Raw genomic sequence first — 25,523 nt, 5'->3', positions numbered from 1 at the left:
CAAGATGCTCTGCAAACATTCCACCAAGAGGAGACCGCAACTTCAGTCTAAACCACCACACTGCATCCAACAGATAGGCTGCAGGGAAAGACTGCTGATAAACACAAATGAACAGTCAATGAATATGATGAATGTGATCATAAGGGGGAAAATGTACAAAATATTCCAAGTAAAGTGTTGAAATTCACGCCAATAACGCCAATGCAAATTGTTTTGTTTTGTAAGAGCTATTGATTCTATTCATCCAGTAACTGCTTTAGGGCCGCAACTAACTATTTTTTTTCATTATGATTAATCTACTGATTATTTTCTTGATTAATCATTTTGTCTATAAATTAAAATTATAAATCAGAATATAGTGACAATTGCCAATCATATTTTCCTTAAGCCCAAGGTGATGTCTTCAAATTGCTGAATTTGTCCAACAACAGTACAAAACTGTATGAGATCAAGTTTATTATCACAAAAGACAAAGAAAAGCAGCAAATCCTAACAATCAATAAGTTGTGAACTAGGCAATGTTTGCTTAAACAAATTAATCAATTATTGGAGATAATTGCAGCTCGTAATTCCTTACAACTTTCTTAAACTTAACCTTTCGTGAATATTAAACTACTTTAATGCAGCAGTATGAAAGAGAGAAGGAGTCGTGAGAGAAAGATGAAGAGAGAAAGTGAGCAGGGACACCTCTGTGGTCCACACCAGTCTCTGGTGGCTTTCTGCAAGCAGGTTTATTACAAAGTAATGTTACAGTAACAATTTCAGCTCTACCGAAATTAACCATACATTGACATGGATGCACAAGAGAATGTCTACATGAGGTGGCACCTCTTCAAGGCCAATGCACACACCGCTGTGAGGTGGTCAAAAAAAACAAGGACTGCAGCTGCTGACATACAAACAGGACTTGAAAGCTTCATTATCACGAGATTTCTGCTACTTGTCTTAAATAGTGTTTTCAAAGGTTTCTGCAGTGCTCACTGGGGTTTATTGTAGTTATATTGCATTGCCCTTTAAATGCATGTTGACAGTATATCATAGCACTTAAATAGATAATTGCAGTGCCTCAAATGGTGCCATAATGCACCATCTACTCCAAACATCAGCATACATAAATTACAGTACATTCAGTAACTCTCAGAGCGCAATCCTGCGTGTTGTCCTTCATTAGTGTGTAGAAATGTTAGTTCACCATACAACGTTGTCATTCCCAGGTTTTTCTAGTGTTCATCAAACCTCTAAAGGTTTTGCCTCAATAAAATAAAATACAATAAAAACAATTTGACATTTTTCACAAAAAATAAAATACATTAAAAACAAATACACAAGGCCATTAACATTCCATTCTCACATAATATTAAACCATATTGCCTCTCAACAGAATATTTTACATCTTGCAACAATTTAAATAACACTCAACACATTAGCAGTCTTTAAGTTAGATATCTTCAGTGTCCATTACGTGTTCGGGGTGCAACTAGCTTCTGGGTTGTTTTTTTTGTTGTTGTTGTTTTCAAGGCCACTGACTATCGCTTGGATCCCTTGGCCAGTTTGCTTGTGGGAGTGGTTCTTCTCTGAGGAGTGGGGATCTTGGAGGGTTTTCCTCTGTGTTGGCGGGACGCAGAGCGCGGCGTCGCTCGGGCAGAGTCGCCGACCGTCTCGGACATGTCTGAGCACACAGACTGGATGTCTGAGATGTCGAAGTCGGAGGCGTCGCTTCCCCTGCGGCTGCTCCCTCGGCTGCCAGCTTTACTTCCAGGTCGGCTTGAGCTTCTCCTCGATTCTAGGACCAAACAATTACAGACAATATTTAATTAACTACTAAAGAAAAAGCCCAACCCTGCTGGTACAGCTGCGTATCAGTTGCTTTTTAACTGACATTGTTACAAACACCATTTTGTCAGATATGTGACCAAACAAATATTGACAGCCATCTTTTTCCTACTTCTCAAATACCCTTTCTGGACCATTATCTGTATAAACTTATGTTCTTATATCTATTTTGTGACTGCTGTTTGTAATTTGCAGGATGGAAAATGTTACTAATTTAGTCTATTATGTGAATCTAGTTTTCTTGTGACTATACAAACTTCTTTTTCCAGTTGCTTTGGAAAATTGTATCTTTTGTCTATGGTGTCTTTCTTCTGATTTGTAATTACTATACTATACTATTGAAGTTTTGTTTTATATAACAACATTTATTGGATACTGCATTTTGGGGGCAGAAGAAGAAAAGACAGAACTTCTATTGTCCTCATCCCACATTAGCTCTACCCTGTTTTCGTAGATTTGGACTTTTTGGTTTCAGTATCTGTACAAATGGCAGGAAGCTGTAAACCCAACTCCTGGCTTCAAACAGACTACAACTACTACAGACTAGAATTCAATCTTTAAAGATCCCCTCCAGATATATTTTAAGACATAAGAATACTGAGCTTTGAATGATAATTTGTACCTGATGTGTTTTTCCATGAAAAAAAGAGCAATTGCCTGGTTAGAAGTTCATAAAAATGAATCTACTCCTTCCAACTAGTTAAAAATCCAGAATCTATGAATATGCAAATACTTTTAATTTCAAAAGTTTAACTGGGGGACTCAAGATTTCTCTTATGTCATTGTAAAGTCCATTCTCAGTGTATGTGTACTGGAGGCTTCACATTTTTACATCACACTTGTGTAAGTTGCACATTGGACCAGGACTGGCTTCCAAACGCACCGTTTTGATGTCACAAATAATGCTCTTAAGGGTACATGTCTTAAACTCAAGTTTTCTGTGAGCAGAGAGAGACTTTCCAGCCTTTTAGTGTCAAACTCTGCACATAATCATTCTGCACAGTGAAGGTCAAACATTCAAGTAAAGAAACAATGAGCAAAACACATTTTTGAGCGTAGTGGGACTTAAAACCCAGAAAAAGCTTACTGCAATGAAACTATTTTCATTCCTTTAATTCTCTCTGAGTCACACACTTGTGAGGAAACAACAGTAAAACAGTCCTCTTCAAAATATACAGAAAGCAGGTGGCTCTCCACTCACCACCTAGTGTCTGTGCTCGGGCCTTGAGCACAGCAGCACTGATCAACGTTCCCTCCTCACCAGACTGGAAGCCTTTGCCTGACAAGTATCCAGGAAGACGCAATTTGCTGCCTTGAACTGGTGTACTCTGTAATAGACAGAATTTCAATTACTGTCATTTGTAATCAACAGTTGTTGCACTGCATATTAGGACAGTCTTCATCAAGTTATACATAAGTTGCACCAAACTTCTTCATTTATATCATTAAGTTAGTTTTAATTTTTTTTAAAAATGTGTTAAAATTTCCACAGCAACTTTGGCACTCTGCTATTAGCGGTTAGTGTTTGAATTATATGTTTAAACTTGTACAGTTATAGGCAATCACACTTGCATTTATTACAAGTGGAGCTGATCATATTGTAGTGACATTAATCAGGCAACCATTAACTGTTCAGCACATTAGTAAATAAAGAAGCTTACAGACCCAACTGAAATATCAAAGTTTCAGGTTTCTCATCACAGAACTGAAATCAGTACGATCACAAATATATAATGATAAAATAATAAAAATACATCTTTTATAAACTAGGAGCTTTATTTAGGCCCACTGGTAATACATTTTCATTGTCTCTGTTTTCATAAATATGTAATAGATTTCAGTTGGGTCAGAAATGTGAAGCGTTCCACATCATGTTTGTGACTATACCTCTGAAGATGACCCTTGGCTCCCAAAGGAGTCGGATGATTTAAGAGGAGTGGAGGGTTTGCTGTTTGTAAGCCATGGCTTATCATAATTGCGGGTTATGTGTTGGCAAGTCTGGGAAACAATGGCAAATCAAAAACACAAACATGGATTCACAAATCAAAAACTACGAGGAATACTAGATGGAAGAGGAGAAAAACAACAGGAAATAAACAACAAAATGATCAAATAATGCAAAACAAATAAACAAGAGAAGGAAATCATGATGGGGAGTGATCAACCTACGGCATGACAGACAACTACAGACTAGTGTGTTAGAGCTCTCACCTTGGGTGTGCCGGTCACTGCTGGGCCTGTTGGGATGGCACAGCTCTGACTGGAGGTGGATCTGTTGGGAGACGCTCCTCTAGACGACGGCCGAGATCTGCGGCCTCTGTAGCGGAAACTGGCCATCACCTGAGTGGTGCCCTCTGGGAGGATGAACTTCTCTCGCAGCTCCATGTTGGTCCTGCCTTTCGCTAAAAAAAAAACCCCACACACTCCCAATGAGTTGCTCTGCATAGCTGCATAGATACACTCATGATTTGTGATTGTGCTGATGGTCATGACTGTCTGCTTTTAAATATTTAAAATGAATCAACATAAAAGTTGTGGATGAATGAAAATAAAGTACGATGGCAACATAAAATCTCATGCGGTTTCACACAGAAGTCCAAAGACTGCTGCAACAGTAGTGGAATTAAGTGATTTTTAACCAAACAAATAGTGCTTCTGTTTGGTTGAACGCTAAACAAATGTTGAAAAGAATGTATGCTTAAACTCTCTTGCACAATTTATAAGAATAACAAAATAGAGAAAACAAACTGCATTGAATAAACCAAACAGTGCTTGCACCAGTTGTGTTAAAACAAACTTACATGCAGTTTTAATCACTAAACCACATCGTCAAACAACGTAAACAAATTCTGTTTCAGTTTTGTTGAGTTTTTTTTTCAAAAGGCCCATGGAGACAACGCGTCACTTTCCCCAATAACCTGGTTAGAAAGTTTTATGTTTAATCTCTTAAACCTTTTACACGGTTTCCAAAAATACTTGTTTGTTTGATTGTCAAGCAAACCTGAAAACTGCAAAAGAAGCTCGGCTCAGAAGTGCTTTGCTACATGCTGAGAGAGACAAAGAGCTAATTTAGAGCCTCAGAGAAAAGTAAGAGCAGCTGATGTGACTCACACGAACTCCTGCATGCATGAAAACCAGCCGGAGCTGAATTGTGAGTGGGAGCCGGTTTATGAGAATGCCATTCATGATGAGTGCTCAACACAGCTGGTACACACACCAGGACCAACACAAGCGTCACACACTCAGATGTGCAGACACACATACCACTGGTGGGTTCATGGAGCAAGGTGAGAAAGTTTGAGATTTGCCAACCTATAGGAGACTGAGTAATCGAAGAGTTTGATTCCGAGCGCAACATTTTGCTCCCGTGGTGATGAACTAGAAGAAATGATATCATGTTCAGCAGGAGGAAAGAAACTGATAATTGATACAGAAGACAGAAGAAACAAGCAGAGCACATCGAGCTTTAGCAGTAGACGTGGGCACAGAAAGGAAGAGTTCATATTGATATATGCTTGTAGGCGGCAGATCTTCAATTTTGCACACTAATTTTTAAATTTTTATTTGTTAATCTGATTCTTGCTGCGTTATACTGTACCTGTCATGTTTGCGGAGCTCTGTGTCGTGTTAAGATGACAAACACAGACTTTAACTAGAAAGTAAATATTATAACATTATGTTTAAAAATACTGATATTCAACATCATCAGTAATGTACGTAAGTTCATGTGTAGTTACAGGAGCACAAACTAAAACCTTTCATTGTCTATTGAAATGCCATTAAGTTTTCTTATTTCTAATCAGTCCACATTAAATAGTAATTGGACAGTTTTATTTACTGCGGTAAGGCCTGTAATAGCCTGGATGCATTATTTTCACTCTGTCTCACTGTTAGAAAAATATAATGATAGTAAAATAATCTTTATCAGGAGTAAATATCACTACGTGTACAAGTAGTAAATGGAAATGTTTTGTGAATAAACTGGACAAACAAAATAGGATTGTTGGACGCCTCAGCAATATTCACCTCCCTGAAACTCATAAAAATGGGTAATGATTGTAGCTGTACACATTCGATTTATCCTCTTTTAGTACCAAACTGTTTTACCCCACTTTAAAAAAACAGAACAAATTAATACTAATTTGGACATTTAACAATATTGGATGTAGTAAAAATTGGATGTGCAACTTTTTCAGTATTTTCAAGCTGACTTGTTGTGATGAACTTTTGAACTCACCTCGACAGGGGTCGTTCTTCACCAGAAACTCATCCAGAGCCATCCAGCCTCCTCCCACCCGCACCATCACAGTGCTGCGTAAAATGCGGACGAGGCGAAGCTGTTGAGAGTCTCCAAACTACAGCGGGAGGAGGGGGGGAAGGAAAACAGAGAGAGGATGTGTGAAAACACTGAACCTCGTATGTATAAGCAGTTTCTCACTGCAGGCTTTAACCTGAGCAACACTGGAAACCAGACTGGTTAGCAGAATCAAACTTATTCCAAAGAACTTATTTATTTTTGTGTGAATTTAGATTGTTTTGGTCATTTTTTTCAATTAAGTGCAAAAATGAAACATCCATTAAAATTCCTTTTTGTCTACTCCAGAGCTGATTTTCCTTTTCATGTTGCACAGGTTTACACAAACAGGATTTTGACGCACCAACATTGATTTTCAACAAAGACACAAATTACACAAAGGTCAATCCAACTGGTTTTCTCCCATTAGTGTGTGCTGGTGTGTGTGATTCAATTTCAGTATTTGTGATTGTTATGAGGTAATTTAAATCAAAGTGGTTATCCTTAGATGTAGAGCCTGATTGATTTATTGCAGGGTCAAAATTACTAGCTAGTATTGGCTTACTGCAGATGTATTAGTGTTAGTGTATATTTTTTAGCCAGTAAGAATAAAGAAAAATGAATTTGAGATTGTTGAGATCATTTTGAAACGGTGTCATCATCACATATTGTAGTTTGATGCACCTCTGACTCTTTGCAACATTTTAGTGCCCAAGTTAACAATCAGCTGATATTTCATCATCTAATATCATACAGTTAATATTTAGTTTCAGCCAAACAACTCCTGTATCAGTCAGGCTCTATATTAATGTCTGTTAAAGCAAAATAATGAATGAATTTTTATGAACTACTATATTGCAATATAAAGCAGCAGCACAAATGTGTTTTCTGCAGTGATGACATTATCAGTTTTATAAACTGGTGGCAGTAAACAGCAAGATCAGCAAAGAACTTTTCATTCAAATAATATTTCAGCTAATTTGCTGTTTTCAGACTTTAATGATTATATTCTATCGCTGTCCGGCTTCAGTTTGCTGCCATTACTGCAGGTTGAGCCTGTAAAAAAGAAATTAACTGAAGGCACATCATCACACCACCAGGAGGCACTGCTGTATAATAATTTGCCTTCATCTGACCGACCACACATACCAAACATCAGGACACTGAAAGTCAAGCTTTGTGATGAGCCTGATATGGAGGTGAATGGTTTCAAGCTTTATGAGGAGATGTGAGCCAGAAGTCAGCCAGTTGGATGTGACCGTGACAGCATTAGCACAATAATTCACAAAGGACAACCACAGCCGCATGCTTCTTGATCAAAAACAATTTCACATCATAGTCAGACGGACAAACAGCAATCTCCTGTAATCGAGCACTTTGTTGCACTTTCTACAACTACAACTCAGGATGCATTGACACCGATGCAGAACCAATGCAGCTATCTCTGACGACACACTGAGAACAACATGAGGAATGGTTCAAATCATTTCTGTCTAATCCACCACGGTGTAGCACGCAGACATGACCAAACACTGATGACCCTCCACTAAGTGCCTGTCACATTATATTATCTCTCAAACTGGTACAAATCTTGCAGTCTGTATGATAATCTGAATGATTCAATGCCACTGGTGATTTTAGTGATCAGATACATTAAAGGTGATGGAGTTTGAATAATGATCTGGAGGAAAAAAGGCACAAGAAACACTTTAAGAATAACCATTTACCAGAATACAGCTTTCCAAAACTGCAACGTGTAGGTGAGGGGTAAGATTTTGATTTTCCCTGTTTGCTATTGTCTCATCGCCGATTAAGGAGTCATGTAAGCAGTGAACCAGACCAAACTGTCAAAAGAATTATTTCAATTCATTGTTGTGTGATACATCAATACAAACTGTAAACCACCACTATCCCATCTCACTTGCACTTCCCGTTATTCATCTTTAAGCCAACAAGCTTCAGAAAGCATGTGGCGTGTGAACCCATATCAGTAATAACGTTTACATTGCAACATGCACTTTTTCAAGACATATTAACTTAGTAGGCAAAATGAAATGCAAAGAATTCATTGAAACCATCAAGGTTGCCCAGCTATGAAAATAAATTAATAAACAGTGTCAGTTACACAAAAAGTATGTCAGCCAATGTTGTAAATCATTCCCATGATACTGAAGCGCCAAAGGCAAGCACACATAAAGCATTATTCTCCAAACTGCCCAGCAGATGAATTTATGCCTGTGGACCAATAAAAAATATGGGCTGGAATGGTATTGGCACATTAATACTGTATTTTCTGAAACTCAAAAGCAGACATATAGACAGATTTTAGGTTTTCTATGGACAAAAACTTATCAGAATAATTTGAAAAATGCTCATATTACATAAAATGTCTACTGTACACACTAAAACTAATTTTAATTCTGATAATTTCCATCTACCATTGATTTTACTGAAACATAGTTTGTTGTATCAAAAGCACATTAACTTTGATTTTAATAAGAAAAGGCCACAGATCTTTATTTCTTTCTACTTCTGAGTTCCAGTCTGTAAACATCAGCCAGGGATCTGGGCAGAGTGTTAATTGGAAAGCAAACATGGTAAATGAAAAAGCACATAAGGCTTGATAAGGCACAGAAACAGAAAAATAGAAAAGGAAGAGTTCGTTCATATGTACCTGGTTTCCAAGGTAGAACTGGTGATGTGAGGAACAATAAAAATATATAAAGGTTAGCATGTTTGGCAAGGACTGACTGTGACACTTTTTGCAGCACATTCAAACACTTACCTTCCACTGGATCTGCCCATGAAATTAAACTTCAGTGTTTAAAATATTTTATAATCATGGCATTTGTTCAAACATATGAGTTGTCTCTTTTCTCTTAATAATACAGGTTAAAATCTGCTTACCCGGTATTTGTTGGCACCGATTTGCTCCACTTGGAATCGTTTTGGACATTTGCATTTCGCCACTTGACGTGTCACCTACAAACAGATTTTATTTAACCATAATTCTATAAACATATTTTTCCACGTTGAGAATTTGGAATTCAGGGCATGATTGTTCGTATTACCTCATCTTCAATTTTGTCTGCATCTGTTAGTGGTTTGTAAGCATCCTTGTTGGGATGAAGAGCAGCAACAAACTCATAGTAGTCGATGTAGCCATCACCGTCTCTGTCAAATATGTCTGCCACAGCGCTCATCTCCAGACGACTGGTAGGGAATTCTAGGGAGGAAACCATTAAGTGTTAAAAAAAATGAGTGTTTTCCTGGCTGGAGTACATGCTGTTCAGTTGTGTTTTTGTACAGTGGACACTTACTGGAGGAGAGAATGCCCTCTATGAACTCCTGTCGGGTCACCTTGCCATCCTGATCTTTGTCGATGCGGCGGAAGAAGTCCATGACACGAGACTTTTTATGGTTCATCCAGCGCATGTAGCGCTTCCGCCACACATCAAAGTCAAAGTTGGCAAATTCCTTCAGCTGGACATATATATAAAGATGTTATAGTTGGACAGAAAAGCAGAAGTTTGTGGAGAAAATGTGTGAAAACCTGTATGCAGTTTTGAATTAAATGTGAGAGTTGCATTACCTCCTCCAGCCTGTCCAAAGCATCATTGAGTTTCCTCCTCCTGTCCAGAGCCAGCAGCCACACGTGCTGCCACTTTGTGACCAGCAGGTTAACCCGGGGGTTCTTGGTTTCAATGGGAGCTTGTGTTGCTGATGCGTACATCGTTTGTGTGGGAGAACGTTTTCCTGTAAGTGAAAGACAAAAACCTTCAAAATGTTTTTTTAACCACCAAACCCAAAGGAACAGATTGGCAATGACATCATTCCAGGTGCTAAAATGCCCAAGATGAGGATGTCGCGTCACCCTGCAGTGACTCAACACTTGGCCAGATGGCTCGGGTCACGCTCTGCAAGGGAGTATTTGTGGGATACATACTTCCAGCTCTTCCTTTGTCGAGCACAGGGATCTGAGACTGGATTTGGGGTTCCACTGCAGCCTTCCTTTTGTGTGTCTTTGTGATTTTGTCAACATCTGGTTGCTTCCTGGTCATTTCCTCCATGAATGCCTGCGGGGTAAAGCAACAAGCATGTTTCTAGTTTGCATCATGTACTCTGAAGGCATTACTACTGTGGTATAGTTTGTTAATCTAAAAATAAAAACCAAACATCTTCCATTATTGTAAAATAACTATGCCAGAATTATGTTCAGCTGTAATTTTATTTACCTGGTGTTCAGCTATGAGGCTTTTGACCTCCTCGATCTCCTGCGGCAGTGACTCCTTGTCCTTTTCGTTGAGGTTGGACTCGGCCCACTGCAGCCAGGTCAGCAGATTCTCCAGCAGTTCCTGAGTGGCTAACAGCTCACTGAGGGCCGCAGCCAGTCGCTGCTGGTGCTGTCTGGCCCAAGCTTGCACCTGCAACAGCAACATTACACACATTACTCATATTAAATATAGACAGAACATTTCCTTTTGTGTGATCATGCACACACATATGATCACAAGAGAGAGAGAAAGAGAGAAGAGGAGAGTCTTCTATGTTGTGTAGCTTTAAACATACTGTGTAACTGTGCTCTGTCATTCCTGTGGATATGACAGAGCAGAAAGGCATGTACGTATACTGGCAGGCAGCTGCTAACTGACCTCTTCAAACCGGGCTTTAATGATGGTGTTCCAGTGTTTGATGGTTGTGATAGAGTCTGGATGGCAGATAGTCAGAATAGCCTCCCCCATACTGGTTGCTTTATTTAAAGCCACTCGCTTTTCCTCCAGTTTCTTCATGAACTCCTTAAAATAGAACACAGAAAAGAGTTTAGATATGCAATTGGAATATCTTCAGAAAACATAAAAATAAAATGTTGCTCATAAGGTGGTTTTAATATTGGAGCTATAGAGCTGTTTCAACCAGATGAAATCATTCTTCAGTTTGGCATGTAAGATAACACGGCATTACACTGCTTGCAGACATGCTGCATTTACAGATTTAGGATAAAGTGGATCTTTACTGTTTACTCAATCAGAAGGCTTAATCAGAGAAGAATGTAAGCATGTTTCATTTCTATATTGAAATCTAAACTGCCAAAATATTCTGTTTAAGTGTAAACTGATAGGTGATCTTAAGATAAGAAATATAAATATCTGCATTGCTTGCCTTGTGTTGGTCGATAAGTGCACGCAGTGCCTCCTCATCATCAGGCAGGCTGCCATGGAAACGCAAACTCTGCTCTGCCTCAGCCAGCCACTCCAGCAGGATGTGAACTGTAGAGTGAAACTCCTCAGCCTAGAGCCAGAGGACACACATCAGTCAGACTCATTGACTCAGTTTAACATAGTTACTGTAGGGGCTACACAGTACCTGACACAGGGCCTGCTCCAGACGGGCCTGCTTGGACACTGAGAGGTTGCACACCGTCTCCCATCGAGTGCTCAGCTCCTGCATCTGGACTTTGACCCAGGAGGAGTCATCATGACTGCTCTCAATCAACTCCTTGGCTGAGCGTTTAAGGGCCTGAACACTGACCGTCCTCTTTCCCAACTCCTTCTGGAAAACCTGCAGAGCACAGTCAGTGACGGACACGGTCAAAAACAACAATAACCCACATACAGTCCAGCATACTGAACTGAGTTTTATATCAAACGATATCCATTATCCAGATGCTTTGAAAATTACTTAAATAAATAACAAAAACTTTTTCTTTTGTCAGTTTTTCCTAGTGATGATGATTAGATTAAGTAGAAATGGTTGCTTTTTTTTCCATCATGTATGATTTTTCTTAACCTTTATTTATTCTTTATTTATTTATTCATTCAGTTTGCGACTTCCCTATCGATGCTATAAATAAAAATGAATAAGGTAAAAATAGAACGACAAATAAGATAAAATAGCAATAGAGTGGCAATAAAGTAACAAACAGTATAACAGTATGAACAGTGACTGGCAGTAGTACAGTAAGTAGTGCAATAACTCAGATGTGCAATGCAGCAACAGAACCCATACAGTACGGAAAAGTAGCAATGTAGCAATTAAGTAACAAACAGTCTAAACAGTCTGCACAGTATAAACAGAATATAACAGTATAAATAGTGTGCCAAAACCAAAGCAGAATGGAAATGTAGATATAGTTTTCATAAAAACACTGTATGGGTGAATGTATTAGTCCTTGTACACTGAGGTTATTAATTACAGCAGCTGTCACTGTGTTGTATATACAGATATTGGACACAATATACAGACAGTAACACAGAATGGATGAGTGGACTCCTGTGTACCATATAGCTTATTTGGTGGCATAGTGTAATATATGTGTGTGTATGTGAAGTCAGTTGTGCCAGACAATAATGCGGGCAGTCAGACAGATTATGGGGGGTATTTAGTGGACTGATTTAGAGCAGTTATAGCTCTGTGGAAAAAGCTATTTCTCAGTCTGGAGGTGCGGGTGTAGAAGCCCTTATAACGTCTGCCAGATGGAAGGAGTTCAAACAGATGATGGCATGGGTGTGTGGAGTCCTTACAGATGCTGGTAGCCTTCCTGAGGCAGCATGAGCTGTAGATGTCCTCCAGGGCTGGGAGCTGTATCACAATGATCTTCTGTGCACTGGAGACGACCCGCTTAAAAGCTTTCCTATCATCTGCTGTGCAGCTGAGATACCACACAGACATGCAGTATGTTAGGATGTTCTCTGTGGTGCAGCGGTAGAAAGTCACCAGTATCTGTTGGGGCAGACCAGTTTTCTTCAGCGTCCTCAGGAAAAACAGCCATTGTTGTGCTTTCTTGACCAGTGCAGTGGTGTTAGTGGACCATGTGAGGTCCTCTGAGATGTGTATGCCCAGAAACCTGAAGCTGGACACTCTGTCCACTCTGTCTCCTTCCAAAGTTGATGATTAGTTCCTTGGTCTTTTCTGTATTAAGGGAAAGGTTGTTCTCTGAGCACCAGCTCGCCAAGCTCTGCATCTCTGCTCTGCAGGCTGATTTATTGCTGTTGGAGATCAGCCCGATCACCATTGTGTCATATGCAAATGATGGTGTTAGTTGCGAATGCAGGAACACATTCGTGTGTGAAGAGGGAGTTTAGGATAGGGCTCAGTACACATCCATGTGGTGTGCCAGTACTCAGACTTATAGTGGGGGACAGGAAATTAAGGATCCAGTTGGGTAGTGATGAGCTGAGGCCTAGCTGGTGGAGTTTGAAGGTGAGCTTGCTGGGGATAACAGTATTGAAAGCAGAGCTGTAGTCTACAAATAGCAACCTCACGTATGTGCCCTGTCTCTCCAGGTGAGCCATGACAGTGTGAAGAGCCAGAGAGATGGCGTCCTCTGTGGACCTGTCAGCTCTGTAAGCGAAGTGGTCTGAGTCCAGTGAGGCAGGGATGATGCTTTTGATGTGGGAGAGGAGCAACCTTTCAAAGCACTTCATTATTGTTGGTGTGAGGGGAACCTGACGATAGTCGTTCAGATTGATGATGTTTGTTTTTTTCGGTACCGACACTATGATGGCTGACTTGCCAGAGATAGAAACAGGTTGAAGATTCTTGTCTGTTAAACTAAGTTACTAAGTTAAGTTTTGTGAAATTTTATTGAAGATTTAAAATGTATAATAATTAAAAAAAACATAGTATGTTAAATGACAATTACAGTATTTAGCTTTTTGTCTTTAAGAACTGAATGATTGGTTTTTTATTGTGATAAATGACAAAGGGCTTAATAATTGTCATTTACCATAATGTTTTTATGACACAGTAAATGCATACATTTTAAGGAAATACATACTACAATGTTTATTGTATTTCACTTTATGTCATACTTTGATTTGTTTGTATGTAGGCATTTTAAATCTTCCATAAAATCTTAGCATATTTCTGCTATTCATAATTTCAATGAACAATGTACAAAGGCAATTTTTTTATTGTAGAGTAAAAAAATACATTCAACTTTAACAGACTCTCAGCTGTAAGTGCAACAAAGAAAAATTTGTTCTGTTGCTGATATTGTGCAGTGATTAATGATAATAACATTGGAAATAAGTGAACATAGCATCAGTTTTCCAGTCATCCTAGCTAGACAGAGAGCTTCAAAGAACAGGGACTCTTAATATAAAGGTATTACAATTCTGGTCCTTTTGTTGCTGTATTTCTAATCCACCCCTGGTGTATTTTAAGTGTCCAGGAATTCACTAGCAGACAAACAAAGGTGGGACATTGTGTGTGGTCTGGTGGTGTTTTCTACCTTGTGGTTGTCTATCAGGTTGAGAACCAGATCTATGTCTCCATGAACTGGCTGGTCCTCAGCCAGCTGAGGTTCCACTCTGTACAGCCAGTCGATGAGAGCCTGGAGAGCGTCTGTAAACTGGCCGGAGAACAAGAGGGCCTCCTCAAGCTTGTTTTGTCTGCAGAGGAGCACATATCAATGACAGTGAATGAAGAGGTCCTCAGAAGTACTGCCACGTCTAGTTATTGAGGTGAAAACAGGAACAAACATGGGGATATGTATCCTTACCTTTCTATTGACTTTCCACAGACAGTGTCCCATTTGTCCCTCAGTTCGCTCAGCATGTCGTCCAGCTTCTGCTTATCATCCTGAAGAGAGGTCTTGTCTTTTAGGGCGCGTCCTGTTCGAACGGTGGTGTCATACACTGAGTGTTTGCTCCCCAGAGCTTTCTGGAACTCCTGCATATGAAAATATTGTCATCAGAAAGCTCATCGTATTTATTGACCATCTGCATGAAGAATACTAATATATATGTATAATTGTACAATAAGTTCAGTAGACTGTCTATATCTTTGGATGTACAGGGTTACAGGGATTTTCTTCTTACTGTTGGCATGTCAGATAGTATCCTAATCTGTGTGTGTGTGTTTTGTGATTAAGAAGACATAATTCTGCGAGGGAAACAAAAAAACGGGTCAAAACTCAAGAGCCACTACTCTACAGAGATTAAAAGTATCCAAAAGCAAGGTCACCCCTAATACATTTGGCCCATCCCGGGATTATGATAGGATTAGTACAATCTCCCTTAACAACACTGCAGAGACAACAAGAGGGGAGTGGGTAGCCTGTGACGCAAGCAAAAGCACGACTAATGCATTCTGCATACTGTAATTCTTATTAATAGCTTTCACTGTTGCCTGCTTCCACCCTTCATTCATTACAAGTAAAGGCGAAAATATGGTTCCTTAAATGGCTGTCTCATAGTCCAGATTAATGAAAAAATGGTTTGGATGCAGCCATTGTTAAACTCTGCTGTAGATAGTTTAAACTTTCCTTCTCTGTCCAATAAGCTGTGATAAGTCGATGCTCCCTCACCTTGTGCTGCGACAGCTGTGTCTTGATTTTGTCTGGATCGTTGGCAATTTCCACCTCGGAGTCCAGACTCTTCTCAGACTCTTCCAACCATTCCATCAGTTTATTCCAAGTTTCATGGAACTAATGAAGGATAAAGAAATAAACACAGTGTAGAATGTTTTGAAAAAGGTATGATTTCACTTGATTTATCGCCCAGTCCTGTTTAACGTTCACATGATTAGGTTTTAGAGGCTCACACGAATGAAAATGCTATAATAGGCTGCACACAGAATATGAAACAGGCTTAATATACTATTTCCAGAGCAGTCCAATGATAATAAAAAGCCCCAACAGTGGTGAAACAATGCCTATTTGACTCATTTTACTATAAAATATGGACACATGCAGTACCTGTTTCGCCCTCTTCCTGGCGTCATCCAGCAGACGACCTCGCTCAACGGACCGTTGCACCAGCTTCTCCCAGCGGCCTTGCACGCTGAGCAGCAGGTTCTTGATCAGCACTACATCCTGTTTCTGGCTGAAGTACTTCAAATGTGTGCCAGTCTTGTCCAGTTCAATGATGTGATCCCTGTGGGAGTTCACCTCCGTCACAAACATCTGCACGCACACAAAGGAGAGGTGCGAGTCAGATCAAAAGGCAACATCACCATCATCAGTGATCATCAGCAGAGGTAATGTAATTCATGTGATCAACGTGCTAATGAGCTTCTGAATGAGAAACAGGTGGACGCATTATGTTGTTGGTGGCTTGATGACAAGCTGGATGGTGAGATATTAAACAACATTGTATACATAATACTGACATTTATAATTACTCACTGAATGAAGAAATTAAACACAATCATAGCAGCTGAATACAACAAAAGTTGCATGAAAACGCTTCTGCTTGGAATCTTAAACAGTTTTTTTTTCTAATCATGTACAAACATAAATAAATAGGCATGTTTCTTGCCATCAGCATTTCATTTCACTTCACTTCAGACGCTGCGTGGCCCTCTTCTCTGTACAAATATTACCTTATGCTCATCAATCTGGAACATGATGGTCTCCAGTATGAGGGAAGCAGGGGAAACCATGTTGAGCGTCTGCTCCGCTTGGGTTAACCAGTTAATGAAGTCCTGCAGAGAGTTGTGGAAATCTGTGGCCAGTGTCAAGGCTTCTTCTAGTTTCCCCTGTGGACACAAAACATCAATGTTTAGCGAAGAAAATAATCCTGTTTTCTTTTTCTCTCTGCATTATATGACCGTACTATTTCTACACTTTAATTGGACGGTGAAACCAGAGTTCTATTATAACCTGTATCGTACCAGACAATGCTGAAAACAAACCGCTTGGTTGCTACAACACAAGATAAAGAGGGAAAAAAAAACAATTACACTTCACTTGTGCCAAACATGACCTCTATTTAAACAGAGGAAGTTAACATCTCTGGAGAGGCTGATGGTGAAGCAGAAATGGAATGATGAGCTTTTAATTGAATGACAGAAACATCCACAGAAGCTCCGTCGCTGAAAAACATCCGTTTGCCAAAGCCAGTGATGCAAGCTCATCACATGAAATTACAAACCTAATGAGAGTTATGGTTTATAATGTGTTCCCCTCATATATTGTCGGGGACCTTGCTGAAAATGAAATCATAGTATAATTGTGAGTACCTCTTTTTTTATTATTAGAATACTGCTTTCTGCTTGAAAGATTAGAGAAGTGTCACAATGCTGCATAGTGTTTGGCCACCAGCTGTAACTCTGTGCAGCTCTAAGATTCACCAGACACTGAAGTTCTGGGAACAGGACCAAAGTAAATAGGAAGCAAAATGTTACAGCAAAACCAAGCAGCCAGAATGAGGAGCTCCATATCTGGAGTGAGAGTGGCAAGGGAGAGAGGATTTATCTTTCCGTCATGTGAGATGATGTTTATTCATCGGAAGTGACAAAAGTGAGAAAATATTGTTCCAACGGATGCAGTAAATAAAGATTTTAAAAGTGGCTCAATTATTACTTTAGCTTTGTTATTTATTTTATGCACTTGCCAACTGTTTGCGATGTCAATGTGAGAGACACAGTTGTTCCTTGCTGACTCAGACAGCAACGCGCCCGCTGTGTTCTACAGTGTAACCACATCCTGTATGTCCTTGCCAGCACTCTGTCTTTACACCATTCATTATCGGCACTGGGATTAGAGGCTTACACATACAGAGTCATGGCTCAAGTGCATGTCAGCGATCTCTCACTGGCACCTAGGACTGAATCACTAACCCTAGAACAGTGAAAGCTATTCGGTGTATGTCTACCAACTCCATACCTTTCTTTCAGCCACCTTTGCCTGCACCCCTTCCCATTTCTCCTTCAGGTTGGCGAGGTCCTGCTCTGTGTTGCTGTCAGGACCCTCAGGCGTCAAGATGAGGAGCTGCTGACCCTTGTTCATCAGCTCCTTATACAGCTCCTCCTTCCCCTCGAAGGCAGAACACAACTCCTGCAAGAAAACAGAAACAGTGACAATGAGGAGAGTGATGCCCCCGTCAAACAGTTAAAAACAGCTTTACTTTAGTTTTTCTGTAATATTTTTAGAGTCTGAATTGTCTAAAGTGTATGCAGTGAATTTGTCATTCGATAGTCCAAATCTCGTCCAAAAATGGTGAAAGAATGATGATGGTGACACAGGCTGAGACTCAATGGCATGTTCCCACGAACATTTAAACAGTATAATGTTACTAAAAAAAATGAATGATAAAAGTTATTGCTTTCAAGTAATCATTCTATTTTTGGTTCCATAAAAATGTCACTACTGGTGCTGCTTCGGGGGCAAGCATGCTGTGAAAGTGCCTTCACTTTCTCCATTAGAGAAAGAGAAAACAAAAGAAAAAAAACATTCCTAGATTCATTATAGTCAGACATGGCTGAATCAATTTGAAACACTTTCAAGGTTTTTTGTCATTTTCTGCAGGGGGATGCAAGTAGTGTATTTTGCAGTGTCATTTAATTTTCACGCTTGAGATAAAACACAGAAAAGACATAGTGGTCTCCTTACAAGCCTGCCATCTGTATGCGGCCTTTCATATTGTTAAACACATACCAGATGGGCGTTAAGCTGCTCCCGGGCCGTGTCTGGTAAGCCTCCCACAGCCTTTGATGCCAACAGCTGACGTTCTGTGTCTTTCAGCCATTGCTGCATATCTTCTATCTCACCATGGAAACCTTGAGCCTACAACACAATACAACCTGAGTCAGGACAAAAGGTGTCATACACACTCATTGTTAGAACCTATGGCTCAGAGAGGAGGATGTCAGAGTTATTAATTCCTTGGATTCATTTAACTACCAAAATTTGGTGTCCAACATATTTAACAGTATACATGAAAAAGCCAGAAATTTAATTAATTAATTGATTGATAATCATTCAGTAGTTTTTGTTTTCATTTAACTGTTAGAATTGAGCTTTTTAAATTCACTGGGTATCAAAATGAAAAATGAACCTGTGTAGGATTGTAGGATTGGATCTTTTGCCCCTACCCCCCAAAAAATTGGGACTTTTTTCCTTTAAAATACTCCTGACTCTCATCGACGAAAACCTCTCTCAACTGGGACGGATTATGTGTTTGAAGAAACTCTTCAAAGATTTCTTGAATAAAAATCTATATCCAGGAGATTTTTATGTTCCTTAAATCCCGCTCACATCAAAGCACCCCCTTAAATGTCAAAGCTATGAATAGAAACTTGACAGGATGCATAAGGAGTGAGGAGGGGGGAGAGATAGGAATCAGTCCTCCAAAAGAACTTTATGACTTTGACATAACATACCTGCTCCCCTTGGAGAGGAGAATCAATCACAGCTTCAACCAGCAATACTAAACAATAAGGAATAACTTGTGTTGATTTTTTTTTTTCATACCTGAATCAGAGCACTTTCCAGCTGCTGCTTCCTCTGCGCTGCCTTCTCCTGGATGGCTTTCCATCGCTGGTTCAGGTTCTCCAGCTTGCTCTGCAGAGCAGAGGCTTCCTCTCCAGCGCTGGATTCCACCAGATCATTACCTGCTTTGTTCACGGTCTCAACTGTCGATTTATGAGCCAGCACATCAATTTGGAGAACCTGAAGAGATGATAACGACAGAAAAGTTGAGATGTTGGGTTGATAGATCTGAAGCACAAAGGACAAAACTGAATCTACATAGATGTGCTAGAAACATGATAAAACAGATGACAATCCTAACCGTTTTAAGTTGTTATATACTGATTAATACTTAAGGTTGAGTAAAAGCTCATATTGGAATAACTGATACAACAAGGGAGGATGAATCTGCTCCGTTCTTGTTCTATTTTCAAGGATTAAATTATGAAGTGTGGTCAGATGCTCATTTGGGATTAGAGTGAGAGGAAAGCAACAACTGAGGTGAGAAAAGGTTTGTCGTACATGGTGCTTGGCGAGCTCTATCTCGATGGCTTTGGGGTCTCCTCCAGTCTTCCTCTGCTCATTGAGCAGCTCCTCGGTGTGGCTCATCCAGGCCAGCAGTTCATCCAGTGCGTGCTGGAACTGGCCCAGAGCCAGAAGGCCTCCCTCCAGTTTGTGCTGGATTAATGACAGATTAAACCATTAGATGTTGCAGAGAGGGAAATCACTTGACATGCACACAGCACAACACATCCAACAGCCTTTTTGAGTCTCTGTTGATGTTTTTGTTTTGAATGTTAGTTTTTTTTTAAAATTAGAAATAAACTGCAGTGGTGGGTAAGGGTTATTATATACTGTATTTAAAATAAATGTGACCAAATTGTATTTGAAATGATCAAATGTATTTTTTTCATAATGTTTAGTTTGTAGAAATGTAAATAAAAGTGCAGTCAGCTGTAAAAAAAAAAATTAAAAAAGGACATTGGCATCCACAGAGGAAAATGATATTAAGATGAACTTAATAACAACTTTTTAATAACACTTAACTATCAGCATATTCTTACTGTGAATACTTCATGTGATCACAAAACATTTAAATATCTCATTTTTGGAGTGAAACTTTCCCACTGTGTGTCATCTTTGTCTGACCTGTCGGCTGATAATCTTTTCATCCAGGTTGTCCCAAAGCATTTTGAGTTCAGACATGGGCTCCTGGATGGTGCAGCGATCGGCCTCCTCTGTCACCTTCTTCAGCAGGAGGCCCGCCTGGTGGTTCAGACGCTCCATCTCGATCTGCAGCTGGTACGCCTCTCCTTTGAACTCCTAACACACCAGCACATACACATGTACATGCATGTACACCCAATCAGTCAACATAAATACAAAGTCATACAGACAATATATCTGACCCTACCAGCTACGTCTTTTCTGCACAATATTTGTCTTATTGTACATCAAAGCAACTTTGACTACCCTGTGAAGCTATTTTTAATAGAGCTTTTGTACTTGCACAAAACAGGCCGCCTAGGCCAGTTTCTGCACTAAGCACTCAATGTAAACACAGCTGTTATTCGACACAGTAGATACTGCAGTAAAGTAGATGAATAATTCAGAGCAGAAGTTAATTGTCATGTCTTAAGTATATACTGAAAGAAGATTCTGCTTCTGCATGTAAGCTGTGTTACGGTTATACAGAAATAAATACAAGACTGTACCTTGAGTTCTACAATCTGCTGCTTGACAGTTTCCAGGTCTGTACCCACAGGTGACATTGAATCCAGTTTGCCGTCCAGAATATCCACCCAGTCAAACATACCCTGCGTACAAGGCGGGGAAACCATTGTTACAGGGACAAAACAATGCTTAGTGCACAGGGAGTCGTGTTTCACATTTTTAGTGTCATGTTATCTTCCAAGTGGTCTGCGGTAAATCCAAGATTTATTAAAGGGATTCTTAAAGTTTAAGCAGCTATATAGATGAGAGAAGATTTTAGAAACACTTTACACACATGAGTTAAAGTTAAATCCAAATATAGCAAAGTACTGTGGCTGGTGTTTATTGTTTCAAAATGAATAGGTCTCTCATAAAACACTGCATCACTTCAGTCAACTGCAATAAAAGGCACCGTAATCTGTGTTTAATTTCAAGGCCTTAAAAAAATGTCTGACTCATTTTTGTGTGTGTGTTTAACTTTTAAATGCATTAGCACCTCTCAGTTAACAAGTGTGTTCTCCTATAAGTCATGCATTAAAATAAGTAAAACATAACTATAATTTAAAAAGTCTGTTGTTTAGGTCTGTTCACCACCTTGTGGTTTTTAAACTTTAAAAGCATCTTATTATGTGACCATTTGTCATTGTGTTTAGATGATTATTTCACCTGCAGGCCATCCTGGAACTGCACAGCAGCCTGCATGGCTTCTTCCAGTCTCTCTACCCTCTCCTTCCATGTCTTGTTAAGATTTTCCCACGCTGAGTTCACCTGGAAAAGTAACAGTAGTGCCTCGCCATGAGTCACATGCAGTATGAACACTCAAAAGAATTCAGCCAGTAAAACCTTTGCAAAGGACCACATGAAGAAAAAAAAAGTCTTTGTAAAGATGATTTTAAATGTAATCAGTTACCTCATCAATGCTTTTCTTTATCACAGGTTTATCAGGTTCTCCACAGGCAGTCATAAGCTCTTCTCCCTGGTTTCGAACTGCATCAAGCTCCTCCTGAAGCCCGTCAATCTCCTCCTTAAAACCCTGCAGAGATAAAAGGCAGTTTTAAACCTGCAAAATGCTCACAGTCATTCTCAATTATCCATTAGCTGGTTTGATTATTTCATCTTTGGAATCTATCTGACCTCCACAAACTCTTGCTGCTGTTTGACCACTGAAGGATCGACTCCAGGTTCCTCCAGCTCCCTCAGCAGGTCCTGGCTGTCTTTGATGGTGGCGATAAGAGCGCAGTGGTCACACCAGAACTTGTCGGCCAGGTCCATCACATCCAGAAGCTTCGCCTCCCGTTCCTCCAGCAAGGCCTGGATGTCGTTCCAGAGGAAGACCATCTGGTCCAGTTTGTCTTGTACGGCTTGTGGGTAAAAGGAACAGTGACAGTTACTATGAATACATAATAAATCAAACACACTTCTCACACACTTACATTGACAGGTTTAATGGGAAAACATGTGTTCTATTTCTTTTGATTCTTTCTTGTACCTGGAAAAAAGAAAAGCTTTCCCTTAAAAGCTGGTGCAATTCAGTGCAGGAAAACTGAATTCAAGATCAGAATTTAAGATCTTGATAATTGCTTTATTGTATAAAAAAAGGAAAGAAAATGAAATAAAATTAAACAAATAAAATGACAATATGTACCTTTGGCAGATATGTCCTTGTCTGCACCTTCAGATCGTGCGATCATCTCTTCACCTCGCTGCCTCAGCATCTCATAAGAAGGCTGCAGTTTCTCCAAGTCCACAGACACGGCCTTATTTTCAGTGATCTGCTCCTTGATTTTGTCCACCTCCACTGAGATGGAGGGAGGCTGACGCAGGCGCTCAGCGATACGCTCCAGGGATTCCAGCATCGGGTGAATTTTATCATGGAACTGGCGGGGAACGAGAAAAGGAAATATCTCAGTTTGTAGTTATATATAGTAACATGTTTAAAGAAAGCTGGAAAAATGTTTGTCTCTCCTGTTACTCGAAGACCCCCAGGTAGCAGATGTACTGTATCTATAATACGACACAATCCTATCAAACTAGTTTGTGAAATCTAATCAGAGAGACATCCTTTCTCAAACAAATTCCTGTATGCAAAGCAGAGCTGAAACGATTAGTTGAATAATCTATTAGATGATCGACTGAAAATTATCTTACTGTTTACAAAGATAATTTCCCACAACATGAAAAATGAAGTTACTAACTAACTTACTGCCTAAAAAACTAACATTGTTCAAGCCTTCTGTTTCTAGTCTCTTAAATGTGAAGATTTGCTGTGTTTTTCTGATTTATATCATTCTAAATTTTATAGGACAAAACAATTTTCAACAAGAAAATAATTGCTAAAGAATGAATGAGATTCATTGATAATAACAATACACATTAGTGGCCTTAGTTATCACTGAATTAATTTTAGTAGTTAGTAAATTAGTATTTTTCAAAAAATTGCAAAAAGGTTGAATTTTATCAGACAAATTTAGTTTATGGAAGATGTATTTCTCTAAAATGTTATTATGGATGGACAAGGCACTGAACACTGTCAGGAAGCACCAATTTCTTTAAACTTTATTATAACATTCATTGAAAATATATATTTTTTAAAACTATTAAAAATTGCCAAGATGAATAAAATATGTCCTAGTAAAGAACTGCTCCACACCTGAGTGGATTTGGAGATGGCTTCGTCCAGTGTCGCAGCTCTCTGCTTGACGTCGGCCTTCAGTTGGGTGTAAAGCTGGTCAGTAACCGTGTACTTCTCTCTGATGGGCTCTCCCTCCACTGGGCTCAGTTCCAGTAACTGAGGCCCAGTCTTATTCATCTTGTCAATGTGCGGCTTGTGCTCGGCAATCAGTTCTCGCATTTGCTGTAGAGGACACGACACATTCAGTTTCTCATAAGTTGCTGCCAAAGCTTTTGAATAAAGGTGTTGAACTGAGCGTCTGCTCCTGTTGGCTTCTTACCCGGAGCTCCTCCTGCTGCTGTCTGAGTGTCTCGTACTCGATGGCAGGTGGGGGCAGCTGACTGAAGGTGCTTAAGGTTTCTTGAAGCCATGGCGACAACTCTTCATAGGTCTCCCAGAACTGGCTTGCCAGAGACTGAGCGCGCTCCAGCTGCAGACAGCGCTCTGAGTTCAGCTGACTGACGACACCGTATTTCTCCAAGAGAGTCTGGGTCTTGGCCTGATAGAAAACCAAGAAGATATTTCAACTTAAGGGATGGTATTAACTAAATAGCCAAACATCAAATTTGAAATACATCTTTTTTCACCTTCACGACTTCTTTTTCCTCTGGGTTTTTGATGTTCATGATGGCCTTTCCTGTTTTCACGATTTCATCCACAGCATCTTTGTGCCTCATGATATCCATAGAGAAGATCTGGAAAACCGGTAGAGTGAGATTGGCTGGTCATTACAAAACAAGTTGCTCTATTTACTATGCTTTGTTTGAATGGAGGCCTGTGTGTATCCATACACACATAGTATTGTATGACGAGCTAACCTTCTGTGCTTGGAGTTGGGCTGTGGTTTGGTCTTGCTCCAGCCTGATCTCACCCACCGACAGCAACTTCTTCTCAGCATCAGTCAGCCAAGCCAGTTCGGTATCTGCAGCCTGTTCAAACTGGAAACAGACAAAAACACTTGGTCACTGATGTTTTCCATTTTTGAAAACCTAGTTTAGTGTGAGTTATGCAGAATGATTTCTAATTAGGAAATATCTCCATTTAAGCAGAGAAAGGATACATAACAAAACAGAGAAAAGCCAAACGAGAAAAAGCTGTTTATTTATGTATCTGGTTCACCTGCTGTGACTTGAGTATGTCGGCGTTGATCTGGTCAACCTGCTGGGTGATGGAGTCACAGACGGCTCTGTACTGCTCATTATCTTCTGTCACCAGCTTGTCCAGACCCTCTCGAGTGTGCCAGGGGATGAGATCCAAGAGAGAACTGCTCAACTCATTCAGCTTGTCTATCACAGGTTTTTGGTCTTTGGTCTCTTTCAACAAGGCCTGGACAAGATTGTACAACACGCAGAGGGCACAAATTTCAGCATAATGGATGTGGATGCTAATCACTCTATGTTAGTGGTAGGATTTGTTAAGCATCACATTTGATATTTTTTTTTTAGTACAAATACAGTCTGCATGGCATTCTTCACTTTTCTTCTTCACTATGAACTCTTACCTTCTGCCTGTTTTGTGCCTGAATGAGCTGCTCGCCGACTGGCTCCTGATCAGCAAAAGCAGAAATCTCAGCATCTGCTTTCTCTAGCCAGGATCTCAGCTCCTCGTGGGTATTCTGCAGCTTCGTAGAGAGACTCAAAACCCGCTCCAGTGTGTTCAAAACGTTGTTACTCATAGAATTGATCTCGGCGTACTTTGTTTTTATTCCATCTAGTTTGCCTTGGATAACAACCACCTCGTCACCTACAAAAAGAGAGTGAATTATGATACATTAAATAAAGGTAGAGTTTTATTTCTGCTTTAAAATAAGTATAGTA

General features: G+C 39.8%; 1 protein-coding gene across 5 annotated transcripts in view; it reads right to left on the bottom strand.

Moving 5' to 3' along the window:
- Positions 1–690: 690 nt before the first annotated feature.
- The window catches only part of dst (dystonin), a 107,873-nt gene continuing 83,040 nt past the window's right edge, over positions 691–25,523 (bottom strand). For 2 of the 5 annotated variants that reach the window (XM_067609903.1, XM_067609904.1), the window contains 38 exons: positions 25,208–25,449; positions 24,826–25,032; positions 24,525–24,644; positions 24,294–24,401; positions 23,987–24,205; positions 23,686–23,889; positions 22,681–22,912; positions 22,170–22,396; positions 21,946–22,068; positions 21,702–21,803; positions 21,038–21,139; positions 20,472–20,645; positions 19,845–20,000; positions 19,326–19,523; positions 18,510–18,638; positions 17,739–17,909; positions 16,454–16,609; positions 15,828–16,034; positions 15,438–15,557; positions 14,631–14,800; positions 14,361–14,520; positions 11,492–11,686; positions 11,288–11,416; positions 10,780–10,923; positions 10,363–10,551; positions 10,074–10,203; positions 9,720–9,883; positions 9,448–9,610; positions 9,199–9,353; positions 9,035–9,109; positions 8,802–8,819; positions 7,855–7,971; positions 6,071–6,188; positions 5,098–5,211; positions 4,045–4,235; positions 3,721–3,831; positions 3,035–3,161; positions 691–1,783 (listed from right to left, as the gene is read on the bottom strand). In XM_067609903.1, the coding sequence (XP_067466004.1) occupies positions 1,527–1,783; positions 3,035–3,161; positions 3,721–3,831; positions 4,045–4,235; positions 5,098–5,211; positions 6,071–6,188; positions 7,855–7,971; positions 8,802–8,819; positions 9,035–9,109; positions 9,199–9,353; positions 9,448–9,610; positions 9,720–9,883; positions 10,074–10,203; positions 10,363–10,551; positions 10,780–10,923; positions 11,288–11,416; positions 11,492–11,686; positions 14,361–14,520; positions 14,631–14,800; positions 15,438–15,557; positions 15,828–16,034; positions 16,454–16,609; positions 17,739–17,909; positions 18,510–18,638; positions 19,326–19,523; positions 19,845–20,000; positions 20,472–20,645; positions 21,038–21,139; positions 21,702–21,803; positions 21,946–22,068; positions 22,170–22,396; positions 22,681–22,912; positions 23,686–23,889; positions 23,987–24,205; positions 24,294–24,401; positions 24,525–24,644; positions 24,826–25,032; positions 25,208–25,449 (5,924 nt within the window). In that variant the 3' untranslated portion in view covers positions 691–1,526. The remainder of the gene's footprint in view (positions 1,784–3,034; positions 3,162–3,720; positions 3,832–4,044; positions 4,236–5,097; positions 5,212–6,070; positions 6,189–7,854; positions 7,972–8,801; positions 8,820–9,034; positions 9,110–9,198; positions 9,354–9,447; positions 9,611–9,719; positions 9,884–10,073; positions 10,204–10,362; positions 10,552–10,779; positions 10,924–11,287; positions 11,417–11,491; positions 11,687–14,360; positions 14,521–14,630; positions 14,801–15,437; positions 15,558–15,827; positions 16,035–16,453; positions 16,610–17,738; positions 17,910–18,509; positions 18,639–19,325; positions 19,524–19,844; positions 20,001–20,471; positions 20,646–21,037; positions 21,140–21,701; positions 21,804–21,945; positions 22,069–22,169; positions 22,397–22,680; positions 22,913–23,685; positions 23,890–23,986; positions 24,206–24,293; positions 24,402–24,524; positions 24,645–24,825; positions 25,033–25,207; positions 25,450–25,523) is intronic. The other 3 variants (XM_067609905.1, XM_067609906.1, XM_067609907.1) reach the window with 3 other exon arrangements.

Source organism: Thunnus thynnus, chromosome 14 (assembly GCF_963924715.1).
Source record: "Thunnus thynnus chromosome 14, fThuThy2.1, whole genome shotgun sequence".
Lineage (NCBI taxonomy): Eukaryota > Metazoa > Chordata > Actinopteri > Scombriformes > Scombridae > Thunnus > Thunnus thynnus.
The sequence above is the reverse complement of the archived record's forward strand: the minus strand, read 5'-3'. Positions and strand labels throughout refer to the sequence as shown.